The 26,970-nt window shown below is 40.5% G+C and overlaps 3 protein-coding genes across 6 annotated transcripts in view; 2 read left to right on the top strand and 1 right to left on the bottom strand.

Annotated features, from left to right (window-relative positions):
• srcap (Snf2-related CREBBP activator protein) overlaps nucleotides 1–7,433 on the top strand; it is a 47,373-nt gene extending 39,940 nt beyond the window's left edge. For all 4 annotated transcript variants that reach the window (XM_088069711.1, XM_088069712.1, XM_088069709.1 and 1 more), the window contains one exon: nucleotides 643–7,433. In XM_088069711.1, the coding sequence (XP_087925837.1) occupies nucleotides 643–5,676 (5,034 nt within the window). In that variant the 3' untranslated portion in view covers nucleotides 5,677–7,433. The remainder of the gene's footprint in view (nucleotides 1–642) is intronic.
• Nucleotides 7,434–7,440: 7 nt separating this feature from the next.
• stx4 (syntaxin 4) lies at nucleotides 7,441–17,179 on the bottom strand. The gene is made up of 10 exons (XM_042508544.2): nucleotides 16,975–17,179; nucleotides 16,506–16,610; nucleotides 14,909–15,008; nucleotides 14,626–14,700; nucleotides 14,478–14,548; nucleotides 13,768–13,876; nucleotides 12,833–12,906; nucleotides 10,655–10,792; nucleotides 10,461–10,571; nucleotides 7,441–10,359 (listed from the first exon to the last, which is right to left on the bottom strand). Exons 1-10 carry the CDS (start codon nucleotides 17,002–17,004, stop codon nucleotides 10,279–10,281), a joined length of 894 nt encoding a protein of 297 aa, XP_042364478.1. The 5' UTR covers nucleotides 17,005–17,179; the 3' UTR covers nucleotides 7,441–10,278.
• Nucleotides 17,180–18,408: 1,229 nt separating this feature from the next.
• Nucleotides 18,409–26,970, top strand: part of LOC121958923 (rho GTPase-activating protein 44-like) — a 92,214-nt gene continuing 83,652 nt past the window's right edge. The window contains 2 exon segments of the mRNA XM_088069607.1: nucleotides 18,409–18,560; nucleotides 20,827–21,174. Of these exon segments, the coding sequence (XP_087925733.1) occupies nucleotides 21,122–21,174 (53 nt within the window). The 5' untranslated portion in view covers nucleotides 18,409–18,560; nucleotides 20,827–21,121.

Here is a 26,970-nt window from a genome sequence, read left to right as displayed (position 1 = left end):
GTTAAGATTTTAAATGTGTTAAGTTTTTGTTTTTATCCATTACTGTATATTTAATTTAATTTTATATTATTTTGCTATTTTATTTAATTTATTTTTTTACTTTTTTGTTTTATTTTATGCATGTTTTGTATGTGTTCTTAAACATGTATTTAATATCTCAGTATTTTATGTGTATTTTATCTGTATAGTTATTCTTTATGTCTATCATTGTATATTGATAGTCATATACTTATATTTGCCTGCAGACATGTACATGTACTACATATGCTCTATATTTAAACTGTGACAAGCTCATGTGCAATTGCATATTTGTGCAAAATGATACTACTTACTTTGCAATCATATTTGTTTATTTCTATTTTACTCCAGTAAAGTACTACAATTTGTGTATGTGTATTACAGTTATCCTGTGCAACTGCCAATCATAGACATGCAGTATCTGTTTAAGTAATAGGTATATATAGATTTTATATTTTTTTTTATTTTATCATATTTCTATTTTTGTTATGTTTTAATCCCATCCCATTTATTATTTAATAATTCGTTTTTCGGTTGTGCTGCTGATTGTTAAGCTGCTGTAAGGTGTACATTTCCTCGATATGGGATTGATGAAGTCACAATCTTGTTTTATTTTCTGTTTAGGAGCAAGTGGAGGCCGCCAGGAAGGGCCTGGACCAGGCCAAGGAGGAGGGCCTAAAGCTTCACGCTTCATCCGATGATGAAGAGGATGACTTTTTGTCACCGCCAGCCTCCGTGGAGCCTGCTCAGCCAGCCCGCCGTGGCCGTAAACCCAAGGACAAGGACAAGGTTGTGACCTCTACAAGGACCAGCGGTAGGCTGCGTGGAGCCTCCCCTGAAACTGAGCCTGAGCCCACACCCCTTAGAGAAGTGCCTGAAAGACTCCGCGGTGGTCTGAGAGGACGAGGAGCTGCCAAAGACACTGCGTCTACCACCCCGTCCCGCACAGACCATCACAAAACCTCCTCATCAACCAGGCTTCAGGATTCCTCTAAATCCTCAAAAGCCTCTTCTCCTGCCAGAGATCACCAGAACACCAAAACCAGGACTCTGCCAAACCGCTCCCATCCCAGTCCAGTGCCTTCGCCTCCCACAACCTCCCCCCCTGGAGGGAAACAGCAGTGTGTTGGGGAGACCGACAGCAAGACCTCCAAAGCCTGCAAAGAGGAAAAAGAGGGGGAGAAGGAGAGGAGGGTGTCCGAGTCATCGCTTGAATCCAGCTGCCCGGCGGACCATCAGGCAAAAGATGATGACACCAAAGACCACAGCGCCATGTCTCCCCCCACAACCAGCTCCCGATCGCCTCGCAAGCGTCAGTCAGCAGACGGTGAAGTCCTGCGTGGCCTGGTTGAAGACTCCCCATCCGCCAAAGTCCTGCGGAAGCTCCCAGGGAGGCTGGTCACAGTGGTGGAGGAGAAGGAGCCAAGAAGGAGGCGGCGGCGAGGCAGTGGCACTGGAGGTGGAGCTTCGTCTGAGGAGGCAACCGTGGAGGAGAACACTGCCGGATTCGTTGACGAACCAAACAAAGACAACACATCCCCGAGCCCTGACAGCAAAACAAAAGTTACCAGATCTCCTCAGGACCAAGACTCTACTCCTATTCCATCTGTGCAGCCACCGCCTGTCAGAAGTTATCCTCCATATTCCCCGTCCCATCTTTCTCCGGACATGCCTGTGCTGAGGAATCTTCCAGTACGCCGCAGGTTGGAAACTGAATCGCGCATGGCTGCTCAGCTGGGAGAGCAGCATCTGGGTCGGGGAAGAGGAGGAAACCAGGCCAGAAAAACGGACACACCACCAGGCAAAGACGCCACTTCAACCTCTGCAGAGTCCAGTGTGAACTCTCTTGGGGCACCTTTGAAAAGAAAGAGGGGCCGGCCCCCTAAGACTCCCCCAAGGTTACCAGAGTTGGAGAATACAATAACGCCTTCCCCACAGCCCAGCTCGCCAACTGAGGAAGGGAATCCCCCTCACTCCCCAAAACGTAGGAGAGGTCGACCTCGCAAAGACTCCGTAACAATGTCAGACACTGTCAGTGAAGGACAGGACCCAAAAAATGAAACTGACACTATCGATGTGTCCTGCACATCAAAAACTGAAGCTAACACAGAGCCAACTGTCTCGCCTCCCAACAAGACCCATATAGCTGCTGTAGTAACCACAAGTCAGGCCTCCCAGTCTGCCAAAGCTGAGGAAACAGACACTAAGACTGAGGTTTCAGTCCCTTCTCCAGATACAGCTCAAGCCTCAACAACAACAACAGATAATGCTCCCGCACCAGCTTCAGTCCAAGCACCCACTGCACCTGCACCCCAGTTGACAGCACCCCTTCCTGTGGTTACCTCAACATCCAGCTCAGCCCAGCACGTTAGCTCAGCTCCTGCTCCCACTCTAAGCCCAGACACAGCATCAACCCAAGTGTCCTCTGCATCATCTGGCCCACTGTCTACGCCTGCCACCATCCCAGTCACTGCTTCCCCCACTACAGCACCTCCACTGCCCCCTGCCAGCACCGACACATCAACTCATCCAGTTGTGAAACCAACACTTGTGGTTTCCACTGCTTCTGTAGCTCCTTTAGAGCCAAGATCTTTTACAACTGTGAAAACAACAGCACCAGACTCTGCCAAAACCACCACCATTACACAATCAGTTGCCGCCACTCCATCGACCGTGACATCCTCTGCCCCTGCTGTTGAAGTCACATCAGTCCCTGCCATAACAATCTCAACAGGAATATCAAAAACAGTTAGCGCTTTACCAGCGGTCACCACTACAGTGAAATCAGTCACAACTAAAGCTACTGTGGCAAAGGAATTGCCACAAGCTTCCGCTTTGTTTGATTCTCTAACCTCTGCCCCAGCTAATGTAACTTGCGCCCCAGCTACAGTAACATCCATCTTAGCTACCATAGCCTCAGCTCCATCTACAAAGATGTCTGCCCCAGCTACAGTAATCTTAGCTCCAACTACCATAACTTCCACCCCAGCTACCTTAACGTCTGCCCCAGCCACCGTAACGTCCACCCCAGCTACTATAACTTGCACCCCAGCTACCGTAACGTCCACCCCAGCAACCACTACTTGCACCCCAGTTAATGTAATGTCTACCCCAGCTACTGTGACCTCCACCCCAGTTGCTGTCCAGGAGGTTTCAGCTACAGTTTCCCCCAAACCGGAGTCAGTATCTTCCTCCACTACAGCAACAACAGTGACAACAACCGTAAAAACATTCCAAGCAAGTCTGTCAAAATCAACAAGTCCAAGCACAGTTCCCACTGCAAGTCCAGCCATGTCTGCCTCAACACCATCAGTAACTCCAACCATGTCTGCTTCTACGACACCATTGGTAACTCCAACCATGTCTGCCTCTACAACTGCATCAGTAACAACAGTTTCATCATCTGCTGCAAATACAGCTCCAAGTTCTCCAGCTCAAGCAAGAATTAATGAGACAGCTACCAACATCCCTACCAAACCGGTCGTAACCTCAGCACCACCAACAACGGTTCAGGTGGCTACACAGGCGACAGATGTTCCAGCAAAATCTCCTGCAACCCCAACCTGCACTTCATCCCAGACTACAATGTCTGCCAGTGTGACTCCCACAGCCAAGGCAAGGACAGTTACAGTAACGCCATCATCCCCGACAGAAGGAGTCCAAATAAAAACCCCTGTAGTAGCAGCCCCTGTCATAGAATTTTCAACTACCACTGCGTCATCTGCAGGAAAGACTGTCGAGATCACACCTCCAGTTACAACTTTCACAAGCTCTACAGCAGCACCAGTACAGGTTACCACAACAACATCATCCCTAGAAAAGTCCATCACCGTTGCAACCACTTCATCCTCGGAAAGGTCCATTACAGTATCAACCACAAGCATTGTCACAACTACCCAAGTATCTATGACTACAGCCATCCCCGTGTCCGTAGCAGCTACCACAGCTACCACAACCAAAACAGCTTCTCCTGTGTCCACACCAGTTCAGGAAGAGGCTCTCCCCCAGTTACCTACATCTGCATCCTCTAGTGTTTCATCTGAGAATCAATCTTCATGGAAAGATCAGAAAGTATCTGCATCTACAAGTGACCTGGACAAGGTGACAGAAATGGAGGTAGATTCTGTGGAGGCTGGCAAGGAGGAGGACGACAAGGAGGAGGACATCTGTAAGTCTCAGCCCAAAAGGAGAAAGGTGGAGAGTTCCTCTGAGACCAAAGAGTCGGGAAGCGAGGCACAGCCTGCAATTGCCCCTCAGAAAGAAGAACCTAAGCAAGAAGCAGTGGAGCAAAGGCCAGTCCAGAAAAGGCCTCTTAGTCGCCAGAGTAGCCAGGAGTCTGCTCACTCCTCTTCGTCATCATCCGGGTGCTCTACATCGACCCTCACCCGCCACGCTCACCACAAGAGGACTTATGAGAACAGACATCCGGCCAAGAAGAGGCGGATGGATGTCACGTCGGAAACAGCGGAGGAGAAAATGGAAGAGGGTGGGGCAAAGGAAGAGGAAAGCAAGAAGGAGCTCACCACCTCTACTTCCCGGGGAAGGCATTCCAGGTCTTCCTCCTCCTCCTCGGACTCTGACCACAGCGAGAACAGGAAGGAGCACAGGTTGACTCGCTCGGCCAAGCACAGACTACAAGATCAGGAGCGGGAAAAGGGCAACAGCCGGCAAGGGAAGAAACCTGCGCCAAGCTCTGACAGAAATGCATCAAACAACACCAATGCGTCCACAGGTGGAGAGTCGGGCAGTGATACATCTTCTGTCAGAATCACCAGGAAGTCTGCAGGAGCTCAGCCTTCACAGGACAGTAAATCTCAGACAAACAACGCGCCCTCACTTCCTCCTGAGCCCGAAGTTCTGGGGAAGAGGTGCTCGGCGCTCAACGCGGCGGCCAAGCTCCTCGCAATGAAAGGCAGAGTGGATACACCGGGACACACCCCTCGCAAAGACTCTGGAGCTAAGGCTGCCGGGACTCCCCCTGCCTCCTCTTCGGACAAGAACCAAAAGCCCAAAAGCAAAAGTGTACCCCCCTCTCCCCAGAGTAACTCCGTGAATCTTACAAATAACAAAAGCGGTGGCAGCAAACCCTCAACACCCAATCAGACAAGCCGCCCTGCGTCCCGCTCCACAAGACAATGCCCTGGATCTCTGGTTCCACCCCTGGAATTGGAGTACAGGCGATCTAAAGTAGACGATAAAGAGAGGGGGAGTCGGAAGTCGTCAGGTGGGAAGGAAGGCGAGACAGAGGCGCAGTCTTCGTCCCGGGGCCACAGTGCCTGCAGCAGCATGAGCAGCGACTGCGAGGGTGGGCGCAGCAGCAGAAGCCGCAGCAGCAGCAACAGCAGCCAGCGCACCCACAGCATTAGCTCCCAGAACACCGAGCACAGAGAGTCCCGTGCCACGTCCTCTGGCAGCGAGCGCGAGAGGGATCGCAGCTCGGAGAGCAGAGACAAAAGAGACAAGCAGGGCCAGCACAGGGAGAGCCGCAAGGACAGAAGGTCTCAAAAGCTTTCGCAGGAGGTGACCAGCAGTTCAGGAACAGAGGGGACGCCGGACAGGGTGCTGCGGAGCGTTGCAGCACTCGCAGCGGTGCAGGCCCGATCACCAGCCGCGAGCACCCGCTCCTCTTCTGGTCAACACCGTCACAACAAGACATGATCAGAGTGCCAAAGGGAAAAAATGGAAGTGCCGTTGTAGAGCACGACACGAGAGCATGTCATAACCTCCAAGGTTGCTGCTTTGTGTGCACTCTTAACGAATGCAAGGGAACAGAGTGCTGCACAAGCCAGGGACCTCCCTGCCTCTTGGGCCCTCTCCCTTTCGAATTGGAGCTGGTCCTCTTGCCAGCTCAGCCATTGTCAGCTGGGGGAAGGCTCAGGGATGCCGGACTGAGAGTTAAAAAAAAAAAAAAAAAGTGGCGCCGTCGTTGTGCGTCCATGAATGGTCATATAAAGTACAGTGGATAAATTCACCACTGGGACTTGAGGGGGACAAAGGTGCAAGAGGTAATAAAGGAAAGTTGTTAGTTCACATTATGTACTGTAATCATTTAAGACTGGAACACTCAGATATTGCGTTAAGATGGGATTATACAGCACCCTCTATTAGGGTCGTAAACGAAAAGTCATTTGTGTGACGTTAAAAACGTATGAGTGACCAGTTGTATTGTAAGTTGGAGGTTTTAGAGAGTTTGGTTTTGAAGACTTCGTCAGCTGTCCTGACTATTGTTTCTTTGTAGTCAGTTGATAAGTTATGCATATTTTATTATTTCTTCCAGGGTTTTGGGAAGAGACCAGATCTGTCAATGTGATCTTTGCTGCACTATGCTGGAGCTTGTCTTTGCTTGGGCCCCTTTTTTTGTCACGTCAGTTTTCTGTTCGTTGGAATCTTTTTTTTTTTTTTTTTTATAAATCCAGCCTTGCATTTCTCATTTGCACATCTGATATCGTGGCCCTCGGCTTTTGAGTACATTGTGGTGTAGTAATAAGTTTTTAAATCAACTTAAGTCAATTAACTGGTTCTTGGTACCTCACGACGCATCTCTACGATTTGAAAACGTATTAATTGAAGTTGCAAATTCAACATCTGCTCGTCACAAGAGCAGCAAAAGATAAATTTCTTTTTCCTAATCTTCCCAAAGGCATTTATAGTTACCGGTCCACTTTGTTGTGTATTTATATCGAAAGGGCAAGTAAATGTTATTGAAATTAAGAGTGCCTCTTTTGGCCAAATGGGTTTGAACCTTAGATTGCCTTGTGAAGCACCTGAAGCAGGGGTGTTGAGCTTCTCTCGTTATTTAAAAAAAAACGCCAAAAGAAAAAAAAAAAAAGAAGAAACCCGGAGAACATCAAAAAAAGCACCCTGTGCATCAGTGCTACCAAATTAATGTTTTATTTTTCACCTGGATTTTTTTTTGTCACCATCACGTCATTGCTCTTTGTTCATGTAAAAAAAATTACTTGGACAAAAATATGTGAATAAAATTACTGGTACAGTTCCAGATGACTGTAAATTGTCGATTTACTTTGGGAGAGCTATTTTGAGCAAAGGTGATATTTGGGGGGGCTGGGCGGGTCGGGGTAGTTTATGGTGATGGTCTTATTTTTGATTTGTCTCTCTTCATTTGTTGCATTCCTTTGATCCCTTGTAATTCCACATTGTTTTACTTGAAAATTTAAGACAATTACAGTTGAATAAAAAGACCAAAAATTAGTTGACATTTTTCATTGTGTTGAAGGTTTTGTTTAATTGTGGGTGAAATACAGCGTCATGTCATTATTAGAAAAAAAAACAACCAAAAAATGTTTTTTGATACTTTAACTCACAAGGTGTAAAAATGCAAAAAAAAAAAAAAAAAAAACTTTTCAGTCTGAACAGCGGATGTGTGAACTTAACAATTTATGATACAAGACAAACACAAAATAATAGAACACATTTATTTTAAAAACAAATCTATATTAAAATAAATGAGTGTGTTCAACAGCCGGAATATTACACAGTAGTAAAGTCGCTGCTCTGCTCATCAACCTTTTTCTTTGTTTTAAAAAGAGACTAAAGTATGGAAGACCATTTCTGCTAGAAAAAAGGAAATTTAGCTTTGTGATGCAATAAAAAAAGGAGAAAACTTCCCAAAATAATTACTTGTTTATCTCGAAATAACAACTTTAGTATCTCAAAAAATGACTTGAAATTTCAAAATAATGATATAGTATCTCAATAACAAAGAAACCTCCAATGACTTAGTGACGTTTTTAGCATTACTGAGATACCTAATTATTATTTTGAGTTACGAAGTCACTGTTTTGGTAAATTTTCTCATTATGTTACTATACGTAGTCATTTATTTGAGATAATTTTGTTATTTGAGGTACTTATTATTGAGATAACGACTCATTTTGAAATAAAGACTAATTATTTTTCAGAATCTATTACTATTTAAGACACTTGGTCTACTTTTCAGTTTCTCATGTTACTATACTAGATAATTTTGAGATACTAATTCATTATTTTTAAGATGCTAGCTCATAAATTATGAGATACTAAGTCCTGTTTGATAACATTCTCATTATGTGGCCATACTAGCTCATTAATTTGAGATGCTAACTCGTTTGTCGATTGTCATTATATTGAGATACCAAGTCATTATTTTAGTGTTTCTCCTGTTGCTATATTAAGTCATTTTTGAGATACTGACTCATTATTTTGAAGATGGCTCTTTTTCCATCACAGCGCTATGCGTTTCTATTTCTATTTTCTTTTTTTACTGGCAGAAATGAGCTTCCATACTTGAGCAAAGACCAGACGACTTTTAACAAACATTTTTGGTTTATTTTTCATAACAGATTTGTCACATTGTGGTGCACCGCCGGCCAATCTGTTTCCATAACTGTTTTTTTGTGGTTAGTTAACAAAAATGCTGCAGGATTTCCCCTCAGACTTTAACAAAAAAAAAATACTAAAGGAGCAACCTGGAAGACAAAAAGAGACTTTGCACAATGTGACAAACTGATGGAGAAAAATAAAAGTATAAAACAAGTAAATGTATTACGCGAAGCTGAAACACTGCTGTGTGAATTCAAACACAGAACTCACTCCGTCCCTTCTTCACAATGTTAGTGCACAGCAGCTCATTCTCACAGGACATAACGGTGAAGGCACAGTTTTTGGGGAAAAAAAACAAAACATTTTGTGTGGTTGCAAGCTTTTTTCGTAGCAGCAGCTTACACAGCAATGTTTCAATCATAAATACAAACTTGATAGGACAAATAAAAGTTGGGCCTCGGGCCTTTTATTGCAGTGCTGAGACACCTTGACATTAAAATTCGAAGGGGGGTGTTATTTCACACACAAAAAAAAATCTGTACTTACAACTTGTTACATGTCGGCAGTTTGAAAAAACTTTCAAGTTTTTAAAAATCATCTCAATCATCATCGTTATGTACAATTATATTAGTCTATTTGCCTCTAAAAGAAATTCCTACTCTATTAAAATTGTTATTTACGCCTCAAATTCATCCAGAAACAACAACGTAACAAGAATTAAACGCACAGTTTCCTGAGTACAGTATGATCAGCGCCAGTCTCAGTTTCAATACTGCATTGTGCTTTGCTCAAGGCCACTTATTTCCTCTTTTTTTAGCGAAGGAGGGGAAAGGGGCGCTGACGTAACAGTTCACAAATTGTCCTGGTGTTTGTGTTGCAGACCAGAATCTGAGCGGGGAGTTTCCATAAACCAGCAGCGCTACCTCTGGAGTGGAAATACAGGCGAGATTGAAGTCATTCGTGAGTTAAAAGCACATTTCTTTTAAGAAAAAACAAAAGAGTAAAAAAGCATAGGCCCATTAGGAGGACAGCAGGCTTACATACGGAAGCCTGTTTCTGCCAAAAAGATCCTTTAAGTCATTTTATTGAGAAACTTTCTTTGAATAATGACTTTATATCTCGAAGTAAAGACTTAGAATAACATCAGAGACTCAAAACAATTAGAAACTTTCAAAATAATTACATCTAAAAAACGAGAAACTCAAAATGAGAAACCTTCAAAATAATGACTTTTCAAATAATCTATCTCATCGTAAGAAACTTTCTCAATATTACTGTTGAAAAATTTTGAAAATATTAATGATTTAGTCTCAATATAAGAAACTGTTGCAAAATTTTGTATCTCATAACAATGAGAAATTTAATTTAAAAAATTTAGACTTTCAAAATGACTTAATTTCTAAAAAATTAATTAAAAAAAAAAATCAGTCTCAAAATGATGGTAAACTTTCTAAAAATAAACTTTCAAAATGACTTAGTATATCAACATGTTGATATTCTAGTTTCCCGTTATTTAGCGATGCTATTTATTTAGAGAAAGTTTATCATTATGTTGCAAAAGTAAGTCACTCATTTTTTTAAATAAAGTTTCACATTATTTTAAGATACTCATTATTTTTACATATTTAGTCCTTATTTTGAGATGCAATGTCATTTTGAAAAAGTTTTCATTATTTTGCCAAACTAACTCATTTTTTTGAGACACTAAATCATTATTCCCCAAAAGTTTCTCTTTAAAACGACTCGGCGTCTTTGTTTCGCGCCCCGCCGGCAGAAACAGACTTCCACAGTGTGACATGAGGAGAAGATAAAAGAGGGATTACAACTGAATTCACCCGTACATCCTGTGGGCTGAATTATTTACATGAAAGGATATTTTTTGATCTTTTTATGTGCTTCTTTTCTGTCCAGTCTGCAGCAACGACTCTGCGCCCGCCGTTAGGTGCCGAAGGTGATGACCAGTGAGAGGACTAAGATGAAGATGAGGATCGCCAAACATAACGCTATCCACATCTTTTTCTGCATCGGAGAAAAGACAAACGGATCAATTAGCATCCGAGCAAAACTAATCAGGGAAGTTAAAGTTTCTTTTTCGTGTGGCGTGTGAAACGGCGTCGTACCTTGCGCGCTCTTTGCTGATACGTGACCGCTTTCTCTGTGTTCTCCTTCGCTTTCTCCACGTAGTCAGAAGACTGTTTGATGTTGTTTTCGATCCGGTTCACCATCTCCCCCTGCAGGAGGCGTCAACACCACCATCAGACACCCCTCCAGCCCCCCAGAAAACGAAACCTCAGACTCTGTGAGCGCGCGTTACCTGGGCCTCCACCTCCATGGCGAGGTACTGGAACATGTCGTGCAGGTCTCTGATGCTCCTCTCCAGCTTCATGATCTCGTCGTGTCGGGACTCGATCTCGTTCAGAGCCTGTTTTGTAGCTTGAGCGTCGATCAGGATCTGAACGCCACAGTGCAGAAATGTATCAGCTGCGTTACGAACAAGTCATGAGGTTTCATCTGTGATTAGTGCTGCAAAAAGTGCCGAAATTCATTCGTACGTCGATGTAAATATCCCTCAAAGTGCAAAAGTATCATCACAAAATGTACTTTAAGTATCAAAAGTATTCATTTTGCAGTAAACCGCCCCCTTTTACTGATAAACAAGCATTTTAAAATAGTTTTAAGTTTCCCAACTAAAGGTTCGGGGCCCCTCTGAGGGACCAGCAGCTGATTCTGGGGCCGAGCTCAGTCTTTAAAGGTCCCCTGTGTGGGATTTAGGGGGATATATTGGCATAAACTGAATAAAAAATAATAATAAGTGTTTTTTCTTTGGTGTATAATCACCTGAAAATAAGAATTATTGTGTGTGCCATGTTTCTACGGTGGCCCTGAACGGACAAACCAAACACCGAACTACTGTAGTAGGCTGCTTTTTTTTTTTTTTTTTTTTTTAAATGCAACTGCTGTCGGCATATTTGCTATTTTTTAATGGTGATTTTTATTATATTTATTATATCTTATCTCTTTACTCTTTTATTGCACATCTGTATCTTTTATTATGTTTTCATATTTTGTTGCTCTGACTTTTCCTTGTTTTTACCACTTTAAATAAGCTGGTCTGTTTCTTTCAGAGAGAAGAGATCTCTGCGGATCATTCTGGTCCCGATAAAAAACCTCCTGAAAATCTGGATCACCGACAAAAAACAGGTGAGCCAACATTAGCAGGTGCTTAGTTAAAAAAAAGTGTCAGAGAGCATGAAACTGCCTCCAAGGTCGCTGCTGATCCTTAAAAAGTCTTAAAAAGCATTAAAATCCTCGATCTTGAAATAAATCCTCAGTTTCACTTTCAAAAGTCTTAAAAATGCTCATAAATGGGGAACAGGATTTAAGAAAATGGATTTTTTCTGACGTTTTGTAAAACCTCAAAATAACTGGAAACATTTATTTTTTTTGTTAAATAATTGAATAAATTTCTTCTATTTAACTCGTGACGGGAACCAAAACAGTGGAATCTCACATGCAGATTGAGAAGCACAAATTTGCAAAGAAAATCAGCAAGAAATGCCAGATTTTTCTGATAATATGTTCGTTAAATAAAAACTGTAAACTTTTTTAAACTGTTAAGACTTAAAAAGTCTTAAATCCAACTTGCCGTGCGCTGCAGGAACCCTGACTGCTTCATTCTGTGTTTTTGTTGAGAGTTTAAATTATCGGGTTTATTTGTTTTCAGAAATTTGGGGAATCAGAGAAAATAGGTGAGCGCTCATTAGCAAGTACTGGCTCTGGTTATTTATTTATTTATTTATTTTTAGAGGAAGAGACCTTTGCTGATAATTTAGCTCCTGGTAAAAAAAACACACCTAAAACTCTTAAAACACTGAGGGAATTATTGCAGGGAGAAGTTGCTGGTTGTAATCTCACCACAAGATGCCACTAATTCCCCTAAATCTCAAGACACTTGACCTTTACCAAAAACTTTTTTATATATAATTTTTTTGTAAGATTTTATTTAGATTTTCTCCACGTATGATTCACCAAATTAAGAAAAAAAACCATTAAACAGGACAAAGACCCTTAACAAAGACCTTTAACGTCACGTTTTTATATACAATTTTATTCTGTTTAGTAAAAACAGCTGTTACACACATTTAGTGGATTAAAAAGTTGAATATTTCACTTTGAAATTTTGTGGAGTACATCTATAAAGTAGCAGAAAATAAAATCACTTAGATACTTTCCACTACTTTTACTGACCGAGTGCACATCAGGATTCTTCAAACTACGAGCTTCTAAAAACACTAAAAACAGCAGGAGGGGCTGCACGTGTTTTAAATTTGCTTACCAAATCTGTCGTCCAGTTTGAGCGATTAGAGAGACGACAGCAGAGCAGATCTGTCATCATTTCACACACGACATTTAAAGTCACCGCGAGAAAAACACCTGCAGCTGTAAACGTGTTTTTTACGTCTGCGGTGAACGACATCTTACGTGCACTCACATTTTGGGTGAAAACGTCCGTCTGGCCGCTCTCAAGCATCGCGTCCAGCTCTTGGTCTGTCACGTTGGTCCCAGCTGAAAAAAAAAGTACATTAGAGCGACTGTTTGCAGGAAAAACGCTCAAAATGCAAATACAAAAACTCGCTCGATGCTGAGATCGAAGAGAAAAATCCTTTTTTATTTTTAGTTAAAGTGAAAAATATACAAAAATCACAATGAAGAGCTGCAATTATAATCTAGCATTTCAAAGCAGTAAACGAGCATTAAAAAAAAGGTTGAGAACACTGTCAGAAACCATTTATTACATTTAAGTGAACAGTTCATAACTGTGCTTCTCAACCTTTTTCCTGTCATGAAAAAAATCGAACATTTTCTCTGCAGAGAGCTCCATCTGAAAAGATTTTGGTTATTAAAATTATGATTCTGTGGTTGACAACCAGAGCTGGTCGTATAAACTGTGGAGGAAGTGAAACTAATGATCAAAATATTCACTCATGACTCAGACTGGTCTCAAAGTGAAAATAAACTATTCCCCATTTTTCTAATAACTGATCTCCTCGAGGACTCAGACGAGAGCCGGTGATTTCGGATTCACTGTAATGTAGCCGTAAGCAAATATAAGAGAATATTCACGTGTTTGTCACCAACTCTAACTGCTCCTGCGATCAGCCGTCAGTGGAAGCAGCTGTACAAACACATCATTCGTGATAATGTTGTAAAATAACTAATAAGATAAAATATGTCTTAAAAGGTGAAGTTAAAATAAACCAAATATCGAATCGTGATAGAGTGCTTCGAGAAGTTAAATAAGGGGAATTACAGTAACAGAAAATGAAAGAAAAAGGCATGCGGTTAATGACAAGCGACAGCAGCGGAGGAGGAAATGAGTCAAGACGACCACAAACCGAAATCAAAGCGGCATCTTTATGCACTCACTGATTTTCAGTTGCCTCTGTATCCTCTCCACGTTTCGGTCTCGGTACTGAGCCTGGATGGTGTTGCAGTGACCCATCAGCTCCACGAACTCCTTCGACAACACGTCGTGCTGCAGACCGGGGAACAGTTTGACTTTACTGCTGTTTATAGTTTAGATATAGAAATGCAGATATCGCAGTTTGACGTGCGTCTGCGCGGGCGATTTAATGGAGAGGTAAAAAAAAAAAAAAAGGTAAACAACATTTGTAAACAAACGTGTATCAGGGGCCGACAGATTATCAGCTCGGATGATTATCGGGGCCGATTAAGTAATTAATTTATTAATTGTAAATGCATATCAGTTCCAAATATCGTTTTTCGGTCTCATTAAGTACTAATAATCGGTCGACCCCTAATGTGTTTGGAGAAATGCAGATTTCACTTCATAATCGACAAAACTAATTTCATATAAATCGAGTTTCAGTCGATTTTGTACTTAAATCTGCATCTCTTAATACACATAGATTTGTTTATTAATGGCTCTCGACCTCCGCGATTTGGCGCCAGCGCAGACGCATCATGGCGAGCTTAGAGCAGCCGAAAACGAGGTATCTCCATTTCTCCATTTCTATATCTATGGTTTATTTAACAACAACAGGATAAAACAGCTTCATGCAGCTGCAGAAATATAAAAGTTATGTCCTTGTAAAAGCCGAAATTTAAAGGTGCACCTGAGTCCGCTGCATCCGAGTGTTTATGGGCACATATTTTCCATCCTCCTCTCCCTTCTTCGGTTCAATACCTGTAGAGAGATAACTGATAAACTGAGCCCAAACTAAAATAAATCCTCGTGTTCACTTTTTCTCGTCCAGTACTCACTCTTCAGCTGTCTCTGGATTTTAGTCGCCAGCGTTTTAATCTCCTCTCGAAGAGTCTGGAGCTCTTTCTTCATACCTGATCCAATAAAAACAACATCAGACAGAAAAATCTAGATTAATTTAGCATCTACAAATCAGCTGCAGACGTTTATAGTTACTACTGAATGGAAAAAGATGTTTTCGACTAGTTTATCCAGTTTCAAACACTCGGCAGGCTTGTTTTGTAATCGATGATCAACATTTTCAAATCTGGATCCACTGAGAGTCTACGCGAACACACTGACCCTCCTCCGGCAGCGCCACGCCCAGCACAGTCTTCTGCTTGTTCTCCAGGTTAGACACCATTCTCCTGAGGCTCTGCAGCCCCTCGTGGATTTCTTGCACCTTAAATTTGGGGAAAAAAATTGAGTTTTTGGGTTTTTAAAGCAGAAATGTGGTCAACAGTTGCATTTTTTGTAGCTTAATCAATTTGATATTTCACAGAAAACAAATAAACAGGAAGTTTGTTAAATATTTAACTCGTTTATCGTATATGCTCTGGGTTAAGGTTTTAAAAGACGAAAAAAGATCTGTTTTTCTCTGTTTTATATCACGTTCATTGATTGTCTTTGAGTAGTGGACTGCTGGTGGGACTAAATAAGCAGTTTTAGGATGACACATTTGGCTCTGTTAACTTGCAGCAAGCATTTTTGCTTATTTTTGGTAATTAAACAATTCAAGTTTATAAAAAGATGATTAAAATAATTAAACAGAACATAAATCTAAAGTGATTAATCATAAAAATAACAGTATTATGTTTTTTTAATCATAAATAATTTAGTCTGTTAAATGTTAAAGAACTGTGAAAAAAGTAAAAAAATGGAGGCGATATATTCAAATTGCTATCACAGAGGATTAAGAAAACTAGCAAATATTAACATTTGAGAAAGTGTAAACAGTGAGTTTTTGGTATTTTTGTCAATAACAGTCGGCCCTTGTTCATAGAAGCTCGTGACGAGGAGAGCTCGACACTCGCAGTGTTTAAAACTGCAAAACCAACATGTTTGGGCGTGTGGCCTTTTTGAGGGGATCAGCCTCATAAAGGATGAAAACGTTGATTAAATACTACAGGTGTTGCTGGAGTTTCATCCTCTTCCAGTTTATGTCTCTTCCACGTGCACGCTGCAGCCCAGCACGAGGACGCTGGGATTAGCAAAGTCTGAGGTGTTTACAAAACAAAATGTAGAAAGCAGCAAAGTATCAGACAAAATCCTCTGCTGGTTTTTACCTTTTCCACAGTTTAACAAACAGAAACACGAAGCAATGCAAGCAAAACCCTCTGCTCCTAAAAAATAAGAGTTTTGCAGATTCAACTACAATTTAAGGAAAAAAGACAAATTAGCTGATGATATTTGTCATAAAATTGGACAGATTTGAGCACTTAGTTCATTTTAAATGTATGCTAGATGATTGTTTTACAGTGTTCCTGCATTCACAGACACGATCATTACTTGGTATTGTTTTTACTATAAAAAGAACAAAAACAGGAATTAACCTGAAAAAATGTACTAACTTAACTTAAAATAAAAAAGTATAAATAATAAAACATATTTATCTGAAGCTTTTATTACATAGTAATAATAATTGTTATATATATATATATATATATATATATATATATATATATATATATATAGCTAGTTATTTGATAACTTTCTAATACCCCCCCTTCTCTTTATTTATTAAAGAAATCGTCATTTACGGAACATTTCACGCCAAGTTGCTGACTACCTTCCCCCTCATGCATTTTTTTTAAAAAAAAAAAATTTTAAAAATAAACTTCATTTCCCGTCAAGTTTCCTCGGATTATCCCAAAGGGTTAATATCGACATTAATGCAAACCTTTTTGAAGAAAGCTTCATTGTCCTTCTCCTCTTTGGCTGAAGAGGCTCCAGGTTTGATCATCAGAGCTCTGCTCTCCTCGTCCTCGTCTGAAGTCTCTGCATTCTGCAAGTCAGGTACACAAAAATATAAATAAAAGGACAGAGACATGTCCATTTTAAGGCACAAAAACACACTTGTTAATGAGCCCGTCTGTCCCTGTCTGTCCCTGTCTGTCCCCGTCTGTCCCTGTCTGTCCGGCCTGACGGGGCTGAAACGGAAGCTGTGAATAACATGTCTCTAAAGTTAACTATCAGACACTCAGACGGCCACTTAATGATATTTTTAATCACTTTAATGTGCGTACTTTGTCCGTTAGAGTTGTCACGGCTAAACTCTTCTTCTGTTAGCGGCCGTTACTCGACTTAACTTCAGTGTTAGCAGGCTAGCGCGCTAATGCTAACGTTAGCACGGTAACTTTAACACTCACATTTCCCAATTCTTTCGTCCGGTCCCGCATTTTTTCCGGGGCGAGGCGGCCGATCGGGAGTCAGAAAAGCTGCGACTCTGCGCCGAGATGCGGTAAGTTGTTCCCAAGCGGAGAAATAAAGTGTAAAATAAAGAATAAACTTCCGTCTGTTGTCATTCAACAAGTGAACTCCAGGTAAACTCCGGCAGCGCCTCTTATTCTGGTGACAGTCGCGGTATTTAATGTGGGCACGCGGGCGCCTCCTGTGGCAGTAGAGTGGAACTACACACGGCAGATATGTAAATATTACATTTTTATTGATCATTTTATTGATCAGAGGACCTGAAAGCAAACTCAGAGAGGTGCTTTGACAAATGGCAACCCTTCCTAACACATTTAACTCCTTAAAGACCATGCTGACATCATAAATGGTGTTTTTGCTTTGTTTTATTTACTTATTATTGTTATTGTTGTGATTGTTATTTTAAAAATCTAATTCTTTCTTGTTAATTAATATTTGTTTTATACTCTAAATTATTTCTGATTACTACTGTCCTGTTCTGAGGTACGGAGGGAGAAAGAGGGGGTTAAAATATGGAAAAAAAAGTATGAGTAATGAAGTCTGTCTCTCTCTCTTTTCTTTTACTGCGTTATGATGAGACATTTATGTAAAGCGATATGTAAGGACCAGCACAGTGTAAACAAGCATGGATGTTTGTGAAACATATGTAAACTTACATTTGTTAATAAAGAAATTTATTTTAAAAAATTACAATTTAGACCTATTTTTATTGTTGTATTATAATTATGAATTTGGACATTTTCCGATGCTTATTTAAACCTCAGGGCCCACTTTAATAATACACACACTCGTATCGTCCTCTGCACCAAATGCGCTTTTCAGAATGAAGCTTTGAAAAAATATTATACATTAATATTATTTTCTACCTTCATTTATTTATTCAATCCCAATCATACCTATCAAATGTTCATCAATTTTCTGAATTTTAATCCTTTAAATGCCCTTTGTTGTCATTATGCCACTATGTTTTTAGATGACAAAATACAAGGTGCAAAGCATATTATTATCACAGTCTGGGAATTACAGCAACATTGATTTTATACAAAACAAAAAGTAAAGAACATACTTTCTGTCAAATCAAAGGCTTAATTTGATGGATGAGTTTGCCCCCACCCCACAGCATGTGAATCCTGATTAATTCTAAAATAAAATAATTATTGGGCTACGCCCCCCAGCGCAGGTGCGCATGCGTACGAACACGGGTCCAACCCGTTGACTCACAGGTGTTTCAAACTTTCGGGTTCTCTCTCTGTCTGGAAAACTGCTTCCGGTTGTTGAACAGGTCGGTTGTTTTAGCTGTGGGGAAGAAAGAAGAAAAGGACTGCAAAATATGAGAAGGCTTGTATGCAGAAGACTCTGCTGGTGTGACGTGGACAAAGTGACTCCAATTTATCTGCAAGTGTGGGTATCAATGAAGTTATTGATCCGAAGCCTCCACCTCTCCTTTAAAAACGCTCACTCTTGAGGAGCAGCCTCAGTCTCAGTGGAGGACCTGCGAGAGCTGCAGTCCTGAAGGTGTCATCCAGTACGTGTTTTTTCTTTCATACTTTTCAGTTCATGGTCAAAACACATAAAAACGTACACAAGTAAAAATCACGTAATTGCCACACTTGTGGGAAAAGTTTTGCCGAAACTGATCATAAATACATTCAAGAGAAACATCAAGCTGAAATTGTGGTGAAGACATGTTCACTGAAAAAATAAACTTTTGCAATAGCTTCATGTCAGTAATTTAAGATATAAACAATTTCTTATTAAGAAAAACTCACAATATGATACTGTAATAAGGCAGTACATTGTGAACTATGCCAGCAATATTTGTTAAACTAGCCTGTTTTTCCCTTCATATTACTGCAGTATTTCTATTCTTGCTGGCGACAGTATTTCTTAGAGACATTCAAAATCTCACAAATCTTTTAAAACAACTTTGTTGCACACTGAGCGCCCACTTCTGACAAATGTTTAAATCTGTTTTTATGTACCGCCACAGTCATATGAGTGGACTGTTAACTGAAAAACTCTTTATTCGTGTTGGCTCACTTGTGTTTTTAACTTTATTTTTATATGCAACATTTCACATACATTTACTTTATTAATTTATATAATTTCAGTTGTTTGTGACTATTAAAGTGACAACAAATTGTAGATGGTGTGCTACATGGTGCTGTTAACAAATAAGACTTGAGTAATTATAACAATGATGGGTGACCAAACGACGTGGGCAAGAAAATGCAGATTTATACCAGATTTATCCTGAAGCCTAAAGCTATAAACAAATAGTGTTTGCGGTGTTGGACTTTAACTATTATCTGTGCTTTATAACTGTATTTTTGGACAACACTGATTGTCCGGACAGCCCAGATTGCATGAAGATTTCACACAGATATGCTGCAAAATCTTAAAGACTTCTAATAAAAAAACCCCCAAAAACAATAGTATTCTTTGATAGTTTTCATTTTATGCTACATAAAGTTGTACTTTATTATGTATTTCAGGCAAATGTACTTTTTAGGCCACTTGATTTACTTGACTGTGATAGTTACTCCAAGATCTACTCTAAAAACTGACATTAAGCATATTAAATATGTTGGTTTGTTAAACTGTGCATTCAATTGATCTGTACTCACCACACCTCAGCTTTCCATACCCTCAGGTAATGAAAAACAAACAAAAAGAAATGATCGGTTTTTGCTGAAATAATCATTATGGTGCATCACTGGTGTGAAGTCAGTTTTGTCATCACTTTATTTTACAGATTTAACATTACTGAGAGTTAACAGCCACAAGGTGGCGCTGTTTACCTGCACAAACTGTTTAACTGCACCAAATATCACATCCAGTAGAGCTGTAGTTTACACTTTACAGCAGGGGCATTAACCTTTTGAAGCCAAAGCAAATTGGTTTTATTTCCATCAGAAACATTGGAAAACAGGCACAGACTAACTTGACAAGAAATGTCCTGCATGTTGCAAGAAATTAGTATAAGGTGATGTAGAAAAAGACCTGAAAATTACTATTATTATTATTATTATTATGAAATAGTTTTGAAAAGGGTGAGGAATTATTTGAAAATTATCAAAAATATATTTAAAATTATGTTACAAAAATTATTATTTTTTTAAATTTCTGCACTTTTTTAAAGTAATTTTCTTGTGTTTTTTCTTTCTTTTTTAAAAATGTATTTTCACTTTTCAAGTCATTTCTTGTTTGCTTTATTCTTTTTCTTTTTTTTCTTTAAAAGAAAGTTATTTTTGTACTTTGTTTATTTATTTATTCATTTATTGTTAATTTTCAGGTAGGAAATGTTTCACAAATTGCAAAAAAAAAAAAAAGATTTATTAACGATGATGATCATGACAATGACTATAATGATGATTAAATTATTTTTGAAAATGTCAGGGGAAAAAAGAAATAGGCTACGAAAAAGTAGATTTATAATAATTATAAATACATATTTAAAATGTAGTTAATGAATTATTACATTTTTATGCACCTTTTCCAAGTCTTTTTATCTGTTTTTTTAAAATGTATTTTATTTTTAACTTTTTTTTTTTTTTAACTCTCTTTATTGAGTTTTCAAAATATAGGCTACAGTTGTACAAGATAATATACATATCGGCATACACATATACATATAGGCTACATATATCTTTTTATGTTGATCATTGTCTTTTTCCCAATGTTTTGAAAGAAGTCACGTAAACAAACCCAGGTTTCAAAGGGTTAAAAGGCTGAAATTCCCCTATGTGGCTCTATGGAGAGGAGATCTAACTAAACTACATTTCCCACAGTGCACCGGTGGGGGACGTCGTGTCGCCAGCGGGCTGTCAGTGTTGGGGGAGAGAGGAGGAATCGGTCCAGCATCTCTGGAGCGGCGGAGCGGAGCGGATGACAAGAGACACACACATCAGCTAAAATGAGGAGATTTTAGCTCAACGTTTTCCCGACAGCGGATGTTAAAAACTGGATGTTTAAAGACTGACCCTCCCCGTGTGCCGTAGACCAGCGCGGAGATCTGACTTTCTTCTTATCAATGAGATCTGTGGAGAGGCTCTACCGCCCGCTGGTAACGCAGAAAAACACAAGATGAAGAAGCAGTTCAACCGAATGAGACAGCTCGCCAACCAAACAGTGGGCAGGTAAGAGCTGATTTTTGTGAAACGCGTTTATGTGTGCGACATGATGGTTTGTTTTTGGCTGTGAGTGGAGACAGATGAAGCAGGGGTCTATCGGCTGCGTTCGGCTTTTCCAGTCATTCACTGGACGGGGCTTTTGCTGCTCAGCTGGTTTGATTTGCACAAAGCGTTAACTGTCAGTGGAGGTCACAGTTTTGCAGTGTGGAGCGTTGTGTGATTGATTGAGCCCAGCAGGGGAGGAGCGTATCCGCACACAGATGAGGAGGGAGCGGGCATGGTACCCAAGGAGCGGGGCTGCTGCTGCTGCTGCTGCTGCTGCTGGCCGCGGACACAGGGCGGCCACCGGGCAGCCTGCAGCGGGGAGGCAGGGCACACATCACCCAAGATCACTGGCATGTCTGCACTGACATGTTTCGCTCTTTTAATCGTTTAAAACCCGAGCAAATGTTTTGTTTGTTTGTTTGTTTTCTCGAAAAACATTGGGAGAAGGCAGTGAGCAACATGACAAGAAATTACTCAGAATCAGTACACAATTTGTAAATAAATAAATGAAAAAGACCTGAAAATGTGCACAAAAAAGGTATAAAAAACAAGAACAAAATAAAAAGGAATAACCCACAAATATACAGACAAATGTACACATGCAAATATTATATTTTCTGAATTTTTTATCTATTTAATACAGTTAATGATTTCATCTCTCCTTTAAAAAAGTCAACAACAAAAAGAAAAAAACAACAGATTTTCAGGTCATTTTCTTGTCATCTTTTCTTAATTTCTTGCAGTTTGCAGGGCACCTTATGCCAAGTTGCTGCCTTTCTTTCAGAGGTTTTGATGCTTGTAAAAGGCGTCTGGTAGCAGCACAAGTGAACTGATGACAGTTCAGGTGTTTAAGGGTTAATCAGGGGAGTATGTCATCATTGATAGACAAACATTTGGGCTCTAAATTCAGTGGTTAACCCTTTGAAACCTGGAACAACTTTCTTGTGCTGCCTTCAGGCACCTTTTCACATGCATTTAAACCCCCAAAACCCGAGCAAATTGATTTATTTTTGAAAAACATGGCTAAAAAGGCAGTGAGCAGCTGGGCAAAAATTGCAAGAAATTGTGACAAGAGAATGAACTAAAAATTAGTTTTTAAGAGAGAAAGAGAGAGAAATTATTAGAAGTTTAAAAAAAAGGAAAAATGTCCAGAAAAATACATTTAGGCCTAACAAATGATTTATGTCTTTATTTTGAACATTAAAAATAAAATATCAACATACATAACAAATTCCATTCACAAAGTGGCCTTTATTAGCAAGTGTGAAAAGAAGGAGGAAGTATTTTATATATACATACACACATACTAGATGCATCTTCACATGTCTTTGACAGAAATCCTGCCCTTTTACTCAGGTTTCAAAGGGTTAAAGGGGAAGTCCTATAAACATTATGCATTTAAGTATCTTTTTCTGACTTTTCTCATCTATTGTTGTGGCTCTTTATTGCTTGTAAACAGAAATTTGACTCAGTAGTTCAGGCTGTGAGCAGTTAGACAGTTGTTTTGGAATGTGTCCTTGTAGTTATACAGATGTTTCTATGTCAGTTTTGGTTATTTTTTCTTTCGATAGTCGCGACATCAACCAGTAACTAACTAATAATTAATAATTAGTTAGTTACTAATTAGTCCGGTGCTCCGTTGTACTATATACCAGAGTATTTAGAAATCCTGAAGGTATGTTTTTCAGTAACCACATAATTACAGGCACTCATTTTTCTATTAAACTCATTGTATGTAGTGCACAGCATGCACCACCAGAGCTCAGTCTCCGGTCTCTACTGGTGGAACAGGCAGCTGAGCTGAAAGACACAGTGACACCTAGTGGTGGAGGAAGACATTACAGGGCCGTAAACAGCCGGCGACCAGCAGGCAGCGAGAGACTGGGAAATAATGGCAATTTTTTTGTCATCTAACTTGGTGAATTAAGGATTTAATTTGACAAAACTAGACCTGGTGATTGCTGGAACTGTGGATTTACTAACAAGTGTAACAAAGATGGCTTAGGTGAGTTTTAGTTTGTTTCTGTAGAGTTTGAATGAAGTGTGTTTGATGATGAGTTAAAGAGGCGATCAAGCCTCGCCAGTCTTCTGTGACTGAGAGAAATTCAAATTTTTCTGTTTAATAAGGAAAATAACTGTGAGAATATTTCTTTACTTAAAACTTAGTGGGTTCCTCATGTATATTTATTCGTCTGAAAAGCTGGTTGTAAGTGGCGAACTCACTGTCTGTGTACGTCAGTGAAATTTCAGAAAGGTATGAAATTACATGGGCTACTAGTTGGGATTCACGTGTGTCTAATGGGTGGAGACCATAAGCTGGGAACGTGACTCAAGTATTTTCTGGGCAGGGGAAGGGGGAGGACGGTCCCCTCTTGTACACGGGACCCACAACTTCTAGCTGCGCCCCTGAAGAAACAAGCTTTACCTGATTATTGTGAAAAGGATTGTAACACAACAGGAAATTATAGGTTAAATGCTCAGAGACGAAATGACTTGCTGTTTGGTGTCAAGCTGCAGAAAAGCTTTTTTTTTTTAATCCTGGAAGTCCTATTTAGTGCCTCACATAGTGTACCATTTAAACATGGTGACACGTCACGGTGGCTGAATGTAGAAGTGATTAATCCTCGTAAATCCCGACTGCACGAAGCTGCATCAGATAGTACGCAAATGTAAGAATGCTTTAGATTAATGTGCTTAGGTTTATGTGATTTATTTGTTATCAGCGTTTCCCCTGCGAGGCTCGATGTTACGGATAAATCTAGAGTTTGTTAATCTCAGTCGGGACCTGAGGCTTCGGAAAATGAAGTTAAAAAAAAGTACATGACCCATTTTAGCTCCCGTAGTTTAAAAACAAGCTCTATATGATGCTTTTATGATGAGAGCAACTTGATCCTATCTTTCGGTGAAACCTGCACGAGTGAATGGCAGTTTTCTGTCAGAAAGTGGCTGGTGTTTTTGAGCCTGCAGGGTGATATCACACTTGCAGCTGAAGAGGTGTAGCTGCAGCTTCGATCTCAATAGGCGTTGTTATGTCTATTTGTCAACCCCGCCCTTCAGCTCGTAACTGAAAGTCACTTCATGTGTCAACACTGCACCTTTGGCAATTCGGATCAAGTAATCGTTGCATAACCATAAATAAAGAATCACTGTCACGGTTCAAAAGGTCCCGTCAGATCAAGAAAACAGGTTGATCTGCAGCCTGTCACTTCCTAAATATCTCGCTCCAGGTTCATTATAAAGCATGCATTTGCCGCCGCGGCGTAAGTGCACTATAACCTGTTTGTTTTGCTTGGCTGACGGCAGTAACCGTCGGCGCTGGCACACCGAAAGGATTTTGTGTCAAGCTATCTTGTACCTCACTCGCCCACACTCAGACTGCAGGCAGAGGCGCTGATACAAATCAATGAAAAAGGTATTACTGCAGCTAATGCCCAACAGAGTGGACTTGGCAGAGGTATCAGAAATCCCCTGGAGGACATTTACCCAAAAAAAATGACTGGAAACGTGGAGCTCGAAGGGACAAAACAAAATCTGTAATGCACTTTAACAGATAAAACCAACCAATTATTTGTACGTGTATAAAACATCAAAATGTGTGTGTTTTGGTGTGTGTGTGTGTAAGGCCAGGTGGTTGTTTATTTCCCCTCGTGTGCCTGAGAGCCGGAGCACCAGAGCCCAGCGAGGCGTAACATCCCGGTAATGAGTTCTAACCTGTATCATAAGAAGCAGAACAGCAGGGGCAATTAGTCATATTTAGAGGGTAGAGGCTCCAACACGACGCCGCACCGCCGGCCACACAGGTAATTGGTGAAATTCCCTCCATGACCTTGGCAGCTCGCATCACCTGGTTTGTGTTGAAGGTTGCAGGATCCTTATGGCCCGCAGACTCACTCAGCTACACAAACCAAATGTTTTAGACAGTTTGCAGTGTTGCCAGGTGTAATTATTATGATAATTATAATTTATTGTTTTATTTAACCTCTATTTAACCTAAGGAGGCAGCAAAGTTACATCGTGTACACGTTAATAAAAGCCTCCTGCAGACTGTGACATTATAAGTTTAGGGGCCATTTGCAGGGCAACGGTTTTTGCATGTAACCTTAAACTTTTGTTGTGGTTTGGCCTTTCGCTCAAATGACAGCACTTTGGGAGCCTGAAAATGCAAACTTTCGAAACGCCACCCCATCTGTCGCCATGTTAATGCACGGATCCTGTGAGAACGGTGACATCGCGGCAGGACTTCATGCCGGCACGTCTCATCCCTACAGCGGTGCAGAGGGATGACGCACGCTGACGATGTTTTGTTTTTGCGTGTTGACAAGGATGGATGTACGTTGTAGCCTGCGATTCAGTCTGCATACATCAAATTTGATGATGTACTCCTGTTTTTGGGGATCTAAGTGTAGCTGCTCTAAGGCCACGTTTGGCGGGAACGGCCCTACTAAAAGCGCAAAATTCTTTCCTTTGGGTTGATATGATAACGTTGTAAGAACGATCGTTGTGCACACAGATCGGAAAACGCTGCGTTATGCACTCCAGGCCAGTAGTTGGTGGTTTAACTTTGTAATGACAAACCAGAGACGAACACATGCATCTGCAAGGTGTTGTTCCACAGAGCGATGAATATGAACATACTAGAAGACGATGGCGAACGCACGCACGAGAACGGACAGCGTAAATAAACTCAGTAGAGTCAGCAGCACAAATACAACTCAGCAGTCCGCCATTGTTGTTGTTGTTGTCCTCCCACTCGCCATGACGTCATCGTTCTCACAGGATCAGCACATTGCCAGTTTACACGGCGACAGATGTGGCAGCGTTTTCAAAAGGGAACCTGGGTTCAAAAATTTGAGTTTTCAGGTCTCCAAAACACCGTTGTCATGTGAACGAAAGGTCAAACCACAAAAAAGTTTAATGTGTCATTCAAGAACTGTTAATAAGTAAAAAAAAAACCAACAAAAAACCATAGAGCAACAGGTGCAGCCACAGCAGGATGATGACATTCACATATAGACCATAGTGGACTCATTCACTCCAAACCTTTTATTTTCACTGATTTTTATTATTTAATCTGTAGTTACAGCACATTTTATGAAAATCTGATTATGCACATTCGGTTTTCCAAGATGCATAATCAGTATTTAGTTAATTTCAGAAGCAAATCTACTTAAATTGTTTAGTTTTTCTTCTGTCTAGTGTATTTAAAACTTACTGACATGCTCATTAGTTCCATCTCATTTTCATTTTGGTCCAGAGATTTGATTTTGATTGTCGCATTGGGAATGTTAAAGTTTGGGAATATTTGTGTTTTCTCTGCCCTTTTTTAGCATTAGAGCGACATTTGGAGCTAGTGAAATGCCCGTCTGTCTTCATAGTTTCACTGTGTGCAGGAGAAACACGCACACGAGCATCCCGAAACTAATGAAGCGTCTCCCTTCAGGACGACGCTGCTGCGTTGCTCCAGTTAAGGATATAGGTCAAGAGAGGTTCAGACACAGTTAAATTCATCTCTAAAACAGTCAGCCCGCACCATTAATCCTGCGTAATGCTGCGTAAACTGTGCAACTGAATGAAAATGTGTAACTCTGTGAGCACAGCGAGGTTATGGCAGGAAGGGGACAGGCCTAATCCTCTTTTGGCTCCGTCATTTTGACTGCAGAGAATTTTTAACTCATCTCCTCATTCACACATTTTTTTTTGTTGTACGTGTTGCTGATAAACAAACGAGGCTGGTTATTTGACTCGTTTGTGGACGGA

The sequence above is a fragment of the Plectropomus leopardus genome, chromosome 19, assembly GCF_026936395.1.
Source record: "Plectropomus leopardus strain MGB_pleo_1.0 chromosome 19, ASM2693639v1, whole genome shotgun sequence".
In the NCBI taxonomy this organism is placed as follows: Eukaryota; Metazoa; Chordata; class Actinopteri; order Perciformes; family Serranidae; genus Plectropomus; species Plectropomus leopardus.
This window is presented reverse-complemented; position numbering and strand designations above follow the sequence as displayed.